The sequence below is a fragment of the Acanthisitta chloris genome, unplaced genomic scaffold, assembly GCF_000695815.1.
Source record: "Acanthisitta chloris isolate BGI_N310 unplaced genomic scaffold, ASM69581v1 scaffold23330, whole genome shotgun sequence".
Lineage (NCBI taxonomy): Eukaryota > Metazoa > Chordata > Aves > Passeriformes > Acanthisittidae > Acanthisitta > Acanthisitta chloris.
The window spans coordinates 79,770-89,918 of record NW_008652536.1 but is presented as its reverse complement, the minus strand read 5'-3'; the positions used below and the strand labels follow the sequence as shown (position 1 = coordinate 89,918).

The 10,149-nt window shown below is 42.4% G+C and overlaps 1 protein-coding gene across 1 annotated transcript in view; it reads left to right on the top strand.

Annotated features, from left to right (window-relative positions):
• The first annotated feature begins 158 nt into the window (after positions 1-158).
• The window catches only part of CC2D1B (coiled-coil and C2 domain containing 1B), a 29,355-nt gene continuing 19,364 nt past the window's right edge, over positions 159-10,149 (top strand). The window contains exons 1-5 of the mRNA XM_009077736.1: positions 159-224; positions 3,142-3,283; positions 5,982-6,097; positions 6,851-6,970; positions 8,112-8,249. Coding sequence (XP_009075984.1) covers positions 159-224; positions 3,142-3,283; positions 5,982-6,097; positions 6,851-6,970; positions 8,112-8,249 — 582 coding nt within the window. The remainder of the gene's footprint in view (positions 225-3,141; positions 3,284-5,981; positions 6,098-6,850; positions 6,971-8,111; positions 8,250-10,149) is intronic.

The window sequence follows — 10,149 nt, the reverse complement described above, 5'->3', positions numbered from 1 at the left end:
CCCGCTCGGCGGTGCGGAGAGCCGGCGGGGGCTGCAGGCGCGTGCTGCCTGCCTTGGGCGGGCTGGCAGTGCCGTGAGACAGGCAGGGTACTGACTTCGAGTTTCGTGTTCTCTCAGTCCCTTACAGAGACAGAACCCTCTGAATTTCATGAACCAACATGCTTGGCAGAAGACCTAAAAAGAACCCTCAGGCGAAGGGCCAGGGAGCTGCAGTTGCAAAGCAGGTAAGGAAGGCACAGGGCCAGGGAGATGTGGTTGCAAAGCAGGTGGGGAAACCTTCTACTCCTACTGTTTCTCAGGGTAGTCTCGTTAAGACCTCTTGCTGCTGTTTTCCTGCTAGAATCTCCCAGGTAGTAATCAGATAGTGCAGGACCGTGGAAGAATTTAAATTGTGTGGTGCCTGTTTTTCTGCTTTCTTCTCTAACGTGTTCTTCTTAAAGTAAACATCTGATATGCAGCAGTGGAGGTCTTGCAGGGAAGCACAGTGGTGTAATGCTGTAATCTTTGCATGAGACCTCATGACTCATGCTCAGAGTATTTTCTTAGCCTAGCTGCATTGAGATTTAATATTAACTTAAGTAACTATGTGGAGGTTTTTCTTGCATCTCTAAGAAAACAAATAAGAACAGAATATCAAGTGACAAATTCAGGGGCACGTATGGGAAAACATTAAGATGCTAAACGAGACAATCCTAATTTCCCTGTGTACAGTAATATTCTTTTTCTTGCAACAGGTAGACTGATAAGCCTGTGCCCATTTCCTGTGACTAAAAATGAGTTTAGATGTGTCTATGTGTTGGGGTTTTTTTCATGCCAGTTACCTTTGGATGTAGTTTCAGAAGCCTTGAGAAGAGAAACATGATTTAGTCATGGTTGGCAGGTATAGAAACTCAGTCAACAGTATTAAAATTAGACACACTAAAGCAAAACTCTGGGTAAAACAGTGAAAGAAAAACCAGAGTACAGGTAAAGAACACATGTTAAAACCAGAGTGGAACTTTAGAAGCCTTTGAAGGTAGAATAGAGGCAAGTAACAGGTTGAATAACTGGTAAGAATATAGGGAAATAGGAGAAGAGATTGGAACAGGATTTTGAACAGAACAGCTAAGCTGTTCCCTGTTGTGATTCTTAGGAAGCAGCATTCTCATCCTGCAGGCAGAAGGCTTTAGTTAGAGATCTGTAATGTCACCATGGCTCTGATAGGGAAGTTTGCATTGCTCAGGGAGAGAAGTGGTATGTAACTTAGCTCATTTGGGCAAGGGAGAAGATAAAAGGGGGAAATACCTTTCTCCCTTCCAAAATATGAAACTGCATAGAGAGAGTAAATAAAGGACCTGATTCACTTATTTTAGTAACTTTTAATTCAACAGTTAGTTATTCAGCCTGGGTATTTACAGCATGGGTGACTGTTCCTTGAGACAGATGGCTTGTTCACTTGCAGATTATCTCAGTTTAAACTGGTTTTGTGCTCTGTAGTGTATCAGCTGTGAGGTTTTTATAACTTCTTTTCTGGTTTATTAAACATTTCTTTAATTCTGTTAGTTTCTTTGGAAGCTGGAAGTGCTGGATTCTATTTTTCATTTGTTACTGCACTTGCTTCACTTTGTATACTTGAAGTGTAGCAATGAAGGGATCATTTGCACCTTGATAAAAGGTGTGTGTGTGTTCCATAGAACTTGAATCTTTAGATCACCATTATAAACATTTCCTAGTTAAATCTTGTCTTGACCTTCCTTCGATTCTATCCAAGACTGCAGTATATTAGTTTTGGTTTACAGCAGGGAGATGGATAAGGCAGAGGATGTCTGACTGGTCTGTCCAGTGCCTTACAGAATGTCAAGGGTAGGAGCAGGACTAATAAACAAATTGCAGCTGATTTTGAATGCTGTTCCTGGTCCTTGGAATGTGTGTTTCTCAGCTATGTTTCACATTCTCCTGTAGGGTTATAAAAGGGTTCCGGGAGGGACACAAAAAAATGCTGCAGGGCATTAGCCATCAGCACTCCATTGCTACAGGGTTAAAAAACCCCTGTTAACACTAGTTTATAAACTAAGAGGCAGCTTCAGCTTCTTGAGGCACATCAGATCCCTTAGACAGCAGGAGGTTGTTAACCCTCCTAATAATGACAGCTGATGGTTTTTTCCTGTGTTGGAGTGAAGCTGACCTGCTGCCTCCTTGCTCATGTGAGGATCAATAAGCCCAGAGGGGTTCATGCTTTGAAAAAGTTTGAGGAAAGCTGTGCCAGCTATCTCATAGGATGAATCTAATTCAGTTAACTCGTGTTTATAAAAAAGCTTAGCATACTTGAAGGAAAATGTTGTTCCTTCTGGGACAGTTAGTATCTTAACCAGCAACATCAAATGTGTGATAAAATGGCATTTTAGAAGAATATCTCTAAGACTTTGGAGATTTCTATGCTGTCCTTTGAACATTTTGACACAGCTGAGTGATAACCCCCACTGTCAAATCCTATTTACTGTTATTAATGCTATTCCCTGAGATATCACTTAGCTGACAATGTGTTCCAGCCAGTTGATCATCTCTGGCATGGTGTGGGTATTGCTGGGGTTTTTAATGGCTGTGTTTATGTGTGCATGTGCTTTCCATGTGTTTGTGATTTAGAAACTGAGGTAACAAGAAATGCAGAACAGTTCTGTATCTATAATTGGCTTCTTCCAAGAGATGAGGGTGAAGTCTCTGCAGTGTACACGTGTCAGACCTGCTGTGTGTGAACCAGGAGCGAATATTTTTTAGCTTAGCTGTTACAGGCACTGCCCTGAACTTCCCTGATGGTATCTGCTTCATGAAGCTAAGTAAAACAAACAGCATCTTATTCTACCTTGTTAATGTCAGACCATTAGGTAGGCTTGATTTTCAAGAACCATTGTTTGTGTAGAGTTTTAGAGGGAATATTTGTGGCTTATTAAGATGTATGTTCTGAGTGCCTGGTGTGTGTTGTTTTGGCAATGGAAGTGGTGTGATAGTGGGCTGTAAAAAAAAAACCCAAAAACAAACCACCAGGATTAAGAATGCATAAAACTGTTTAAATAATCTATGCAGTGTGATGATTTTGAGTGTCGTCTTTGTTCTAACTGCAGTTTGGTTGGTTTTGTTATTTTTTTTGTTTCCCCTTGGCTCCAGCTGGGACTGTTTGTAGATTTCAATCCTGAGGAGATGCTGCTGGCTGCAGAGGAAGGTGGGGATGATGGGGACCTAGAAGCAGAGCTTGCTGCTATCACAGGAGCTCAAGTGAAAGAAGGGAAATCAAAACCAAAAGGGAAGAGTAAGTTAAAGTATTTTAATTCTATTTATTGACAACCTGAATAATTTATTAAAGATATTTATTACAAATCACTGATTTACCTGAAATGTTTTTTCATCACTGAAGCTGAAATTGCAACTACTCTTTCTTTTACTTTAGATTTAAGTTATTACCCCACAAAAAGGGTTAAGAAGCTTTTTTTGTCTGTGCTCTTGTAGACATAGGAAAAAGATCTATGATGGCAATTTAGTGACTAAATTAAGACATGCTTGTTTAGCATATGGAGTTATAAAAAGGTGTAGTAGGTGGTAGATGATTTCAGAAGGGAAGTTGTGTTCCTTGTGGAGGGTGGGTTGGTTGTTTGGTTGTCTTCTGTTTTTGTTTAAAGAGTTACCAAATGAGCATTATGTTTTTAGTTACTTGGAGTCTGCAGCCAGAATTGAATCCCCTCTTAAGAGGGAAATGCTGAAACTGGTGGAATTACTGAGAGAATCCTGCAGCTCGTGTTATGCAGGAGGTCAGTGTGTCTTTTGGAATGGACATTACCACTCTTGATATTTTAAGCATTTGTTCATTTAGTCTGAGAGTGTTTGCATGCAGCTCTTCAGTGTTTGACATGTAAACTACTGAATCAAAGCTGCAGCTGAGAGGGACAGTGTAGTGAGCATGCTCTGCCTCTGAGCATATCCATATTTATGGAGCTGCAGGGTGAGCTGGTTCAGGAAATTGATCTATAAAAATAAACTTCTGTTGTTGTGGTAGGTTTCAAGCTCAGTCAGGTCCCTGGGTTGGTTTGCCACCTGCCTGTTTGAGTGCTGGGAGGGGTGGCAGCAAGTGGTGGAGGTGGGACCTAGCCTTGATTACAGGTGTGTGAGCAGATGCTGGAAAGGAGGGTTGATGCACCTACAGCCTTATTTACAGCTCTGCAGTAATTTGCCTGTAGAAGTTGAAGGGGCTTCACACGCAGCAGCAGGGAAATGGGGATTTTTGGAGTATTTGTAAAAGGTGACTGTCGAAACACTGTAGTTGATGAGAGACACGGGTGGTGTTTGTATGTTAAACTGAATTCTAAATTATTTCCACTCTTCAGATTTCAATATTATAGCAAAAAGCTAGCAAGCAGAATTGTGCAGATAAGCACAATAGGAGAACTTTGGCCATTGGGCATCGTTTACTCATGGCTAAAACATGCAGGGTAATGTTTTGAGAGTGAATCTGTGTGTCAGGAGCTCTTGAACTGTTGTCAGATTTTCAAGTGCTGACTTCCTTCTCGCCCTGATCATGTCTCTTACTGTGTTTTTTCAGTCTCTTTATTCATAAGTGGAAAATGAAACTTCAGGCAGTCAAAAATAAACATTTACTGTGCCTAATATTTACTGTGCCTCCTAAAGGTGTGAGTTACAGCTCATAGGAGGATTTTCCAAAATAATTTACAGCTATTCTGTTTTCCTGGTAGAACTGGAAGTGTGTAGCTTAGAAGCTTGTGGCAGATGAACAACTGGACAGGTGGCACTGGGGACTCATGAGACCTGGCACAGTGTAGTGGTGGGGGCAGGATGCAGACCACAGCCTGGAAAGGAGGAGGTACAATAAGGGCAGGGGAGAAACAGATCCTGTCTGGAGAGTAACAGGAAAAGGAACCCACCTAGTACAACACATGCTAGTGCTTGGTTCTTGGCTGAGCACAGGGTACCATAGCTCCCTCCTAGATTGGGGGTGAGGAAGTGATCTCGTTTTCTAGCTTGAGTGTGCAGGCAGCAGAAGCTGTCCTGTTGCAACATCTCAAGCACAGAGATCCCTGCTCTCTCTGACTGATAAATGCCTGTTGATCAGTCACTCACGGGGTTGAAGTTGTGGCCTCAACTTGCCTGACTGGATTGGAGCTGAACCAACCACCTGAGGAGGCTTGATGGAGCATTTTGCCTTTAATGGGGCTTTGGGTATGGCTTACCATCCTAGCTGCAGAGTTTTGCTAAGGGTCCAATACATGAAAACATGTTTGATATAGGTACTGAAGCACAATTAGATTATTTCTACACAAATTAGATTATTTGAACAGAAGCAGCTTTGTACATGGGTTAATTTTCAGCTGATTCGGCAAATGCAGGGAGGGAATGGGATCCATTTAAACTGAATGTAAAGCTCTGTCCTGAAGTTCTATATTTTATGCAACCTTTACTGTCACTGATGAGTCACAGTCATATGTCTCCATAGGGAAGTATCAGAGGCATTTACATGGACAGATGGGGTTTGTGTGCAAACAACTTCACCTTTGAGATGTGTGGAGGAAGTTGATAGCTAAGGAAGACGTGGTTGGCACAGCATGAAGCAGAGATGAGAATTCTGCAAGGAGGAGTTAAGTAGAGTTTTCAAGATGAAGACAGATGAAAAATTGCAAGATGAAGGAGCCAAGAAGGATTTGGAAAACACAAAATCTCATGGGCATGAGACAGCAATGCAGAAAATGTGCAAGTGTGTTATTGCCTGCCTTGACTGTCACTCTCAGAAACACCAGTACTGCTTTTTCCTGGATGCTCACTTCCCCAGTCTTTGCCTTTACCCATGAATATACTCTCATTTACCTATGGCACTATAAATGGTGCGCAAGAGGAGAAGTCATTGCTCTCTTTCAGCTGGTAGCAATTCCCTTAGGATTTCTATCCAGTGACTGCAGAGCTGTTACTTAGGGCTTATGGCTCCTTGTGATTTCCTTTTACAGCTCCTCTGCCCATGGACCACATTGAAAAGCTGGCTGCAGAGTGTATGAAGGACCTGAATGAAGATGAGGAGGAAGAAACAGATGATGAAGACTTGGAGAAAGATACAGACCTGTTGGTATGTCAAACATTTTAGTTTATTTGTTGTGGGTGGTTGTTTTTTTAAAAACAGATCTCCACTTAGCAAAAATGTTTGTTAACTTTGTGGTGAGAAGCTAAAATACTGAAAAAGCATTCCATTAGATACAAGTCTTTGCAGGGTCCAACCCCTTGCTCACCAGAGTAAGAGAGCTTCCTAACTGGCATTCATATGTGTGAGGCTCCTAGAGAAGTGAGGGGAGCGACAGGAATCCCATTCCATGTCAGCTGATGAAATACAGCCATGGAAATTCTCCTTGAAGTGATGTCTGTCACCATTTTGCTACTGCTTCCAGTAGTGCTTGGCCTGAGAGAACATCTCCCAAAAATCCAGTGTTGTTTCAGTGAGTGATCTGACTGGCAGGGCTTAGGGGAGGAGTGTTAAGCTATGTTTTTGATGGCCATTGTTGGTAGATGCTTTTTGGAAATGTCAAGTTTAGGTCTGCATCGTCTTTGTGAAAACACTTCCCTGAACTTCGGCAGCTTCAGATCACCTGCCACAAACTTATGTGGTGATCCTGGAGCTGCAATGTGGCTTTTCAGTGGTATCTGGAACCAGTTTCATTTAAAAATAAAATTAAAGAAAAAAAGGACGAATTCTAAGATCTTTAGACTCTTCACTTGGGTTCAAGATAAGTCCAAAGGTTTTGAAAGTTGAGACTTGATTTTATTTTTGTCTTTTGAGGACATGTAAAATTTTGAGGAAGAGCATTTTGTTGTTTTTTTACTGTAGGCAGAATTACAACAAGTTCTGGGGGAGGAAGGTGAGACAGAAAGCTGTGAGGATGAAATGATAGCAACAGAGCCATCCATGTCTGAACCAGAAGGTGAACAACCTGAACTGCAATCACAGGTAGGAATGAGCTTCATGTTCCTGACAGCTTTGCTGAATCACTGCTGTCATGCAGCTTGTATGAGGGTCACAAACAAGGATCTAGAGAGGACTTGTCTTCCAAGGGAGCAAAAAACACTATTGTTGTCTTCCATGTGGAAACAAATGCTGTATTGATACAGGTGATTTGTTTTGTGCCAAGGATGATTTTTAATGTTGGTGTAGAATCAACGAGGTAAACGGTTGGAATCATCATGTCTTGTCCCTCATTATACATAAGAGCATGCAGACTGCGATTCAGGCTTCCAGAGTTTGTCTTTCCCCTCGGAGTATTGAGCAGTGTGCTGAAATTGTGAGACTTGGTATAACTCAGCATCTTTGACATCTTCTTGAGGTTTTTTTTTCCTCAGTAGCATTAGCTGTCTCAGCTTAATTTCTCAATCTTCATGCAGTCAAATCCTTTATGCAGTTACTGCTGTGTCTCTGTTGTGTCGTACAGATTCCAGTGCCCTTGTACATTGGGCTTATTAATAAATGGGTCTGGGAGTGTTTCTATAGAGATAAAAATGGGCCTGAGAGTGTTTCTATAGAGATAATGGCAATAATTACATCAGTAGCCATCTGTAAGGTCTCTGTAGCTGTGGAGAGTTTGTAAGTAGCTACTCATAACTTTGCTTAGGCTGCTTTTGTCAGTGAACTAATTCCAGGCTGGAGGAGGAGGAGGGAAAAGAGTCCTTATTGTAAAACCAGCTTGAAGAAGCCCAGAAGGGAGTAAACTAGCATCTTTTAAAAATAAGAAAAGAAAAAGTCAAGCTTGTGCCAAAATACCTCTTCACACCCTCTGTTGTGTGGGGTTTGAGAGACTTTACTGTTCTCTTCACCTACTTGCTAACCACATGGCTCCAATTACCCTGTGACTGTGAGTTTTCCAGATGTCTCCACCCATTCTTCTCTATAAGGCCTTTGAGAGAAAGCCCAGAGGTGGATCCAGGGCCCGTTAGTGCAGTACAAGTGCTCCTCTGTTCAGAGGCTGTTTCTTCCTTGCCCTCTCGATTAACAGGAATGTGTGGAGAAGAGGAGGATTTATTTTTCAGTGCTGTGGGAAAATTCGTGTGGTTGGATGAAATAAGTTTTCTTGATTTGTTTTATTGTTTTTTCTGAGACCTCCTCACTTCCTGCTGTTACCAGTGAGCTACAACAGACACTGGAGAAGAGAATTGCTGACTACAGGACAGCAGTTTGCAACGCGAAGGAGTCTGGCGAGAGCGCCAAAATACGCCGGTACGAAAGGGGCCTTAAGGTAAGTTGTGTTCATCAGGGATGTGAGTGAGGGGGAGGCAAACTCACGTGTCTGAGGTACAGTCTTTTCAGGTGTGTGAATTTGTTGAAAGAGGAGAGATTTTCGTATGCTGCCGTGTGTTACTTTAAAAGCATTTCTTGCTACTTAAATACCAACCTGATACAGCAAGTACACAGATAGCTTCAGCTGCCTTTTGTGCCTTAGCTTTGTTCCTGTTGATGGGGCTAGCTGTAGCTGAAGGCAGGGTTTGTGGTACATACCACCCATCTGGCTCTGAATTTGACCTGGGGTGACTTCTCAGTGTTACCTTAAAGCAAAGTTTAGGAGCTTTCCTAACACATACACCTTCGAGTTCTTCACTGATGCCTTCCCTTAGGTACTAGCCTTCCACTCAGTTCTGTGAGACAAAGGGAGGTGGTACCTTTCCCTGAGTGTGTTGGCTGTGCTTGAAAGTGAATAGAGCAGGACTCTTCATTAAGGCAATTAAAAATTGCAGCATAGCAGTTTTTCCAGCCTCACATGGCTTCAGGCAGGTGGCATGCTTGCAGTTAGCTGTAGTGCTTGGTGATTGCTGCTGTGCAGGGCCTGTATTTCCCTGTTTGCTTTCATCTGCTCTCCTGCATCCCCTTGGACAGAGCCAGCTTTGCCTTGTTGAGCAAAGCTTTACAGCTCAGCACTGCTCACTGAGGGGAGGATGCAACGCCTCATGAGATACCAGGTGTCCTAGGGTACAAAGGGAACAACTGAGACCAAACCCAGGGGAGGAAATGCACAAGAAAGATGTCTGTATGTGTCCTCTTCCTGCCAGCTCTGAAAGGAATGTACATGACCTTTCAGTTAGCAGGAGGGAGAGGCAAAATAGGTATTTTGTCCAGAACTGAGGCTTAGTGGACTGTTTACTGCTTCCTTTATTTTTCAGGGTAGGGAGTTTCCCTGTGCCTAAGCAGTGTAACTAAGGATAATAGACTAGATCTCACTTCACAGCTCAGAGGTCCTTAATTAGCAAAATGACTTGCCAACAAATGGTGTACAGTTTTCTCTTGTACATACTTCTTGGAACTGTGAACTTTAGCCTCTGTGTTTAATTCCATGTCTAGTCAGTCATCCCCCATGTGGAGGAGAGGTGTGTGTGGGTTGCTGTACTGGTCTGAACCCCCATCTCACATGCAGTGACTTCAAAGTATCTCTGCCACAGTTACTTAATAGGTCAAATAATGTCATGGCTAACCAAAAATAGCAGTGATTCTGGCACTGGTGAGATTTTCTTGTTGTCTTTCTGTGCTTCCATTTCAGTTTCTGTGAAGATTCAAGAAGTAAAACTTTTGTTTTGGCTTAAAGTGCATGGTGGTCTTTTCCCTGAACCCTAAATTAAATTGAAAAAATCAGAATACTGAGGAAGGTAACATTTGGGGTGGAGGAAGGGTTCTAAAAAATGAGCAGCAGTTAACCCATGTTATAGATGGTGAGAGCTTCTTACCATAGATCACCAGCCGAAGCTCCAGTTCCTTTGGTAGTATTTAGTGGCTTTTCTCATTACATTAAGTAGGTTTGTGGATTCCTTCCTTCCCTGAATCCATGTAGGCAGTGCCATTTCAGAGTACTATATTTCATTTTGCCTTAAAGACATAAAGGGTATGTACAGTTATTGTAAATGGCTTCCTTGGTGACTTTCTGTGACAGAGCTGAGGGGACCAGCAACAAAACTGGGTGCTGAGGCACTTGCAGTTACACAGTTTGGGTAACAGTCCTTTGCATTGTGTTGCCTTGTTGACTGGACACCTTTCACTGGCACTGAAGTTGGCCTGGCAGAAAAATAGGGAGCTGAAGGGCAGCAATCTGTAGGGGTGTATATAACAGATCCCATCATGTGTGAGAGAATGAATGTGTGTTTTAATGATTC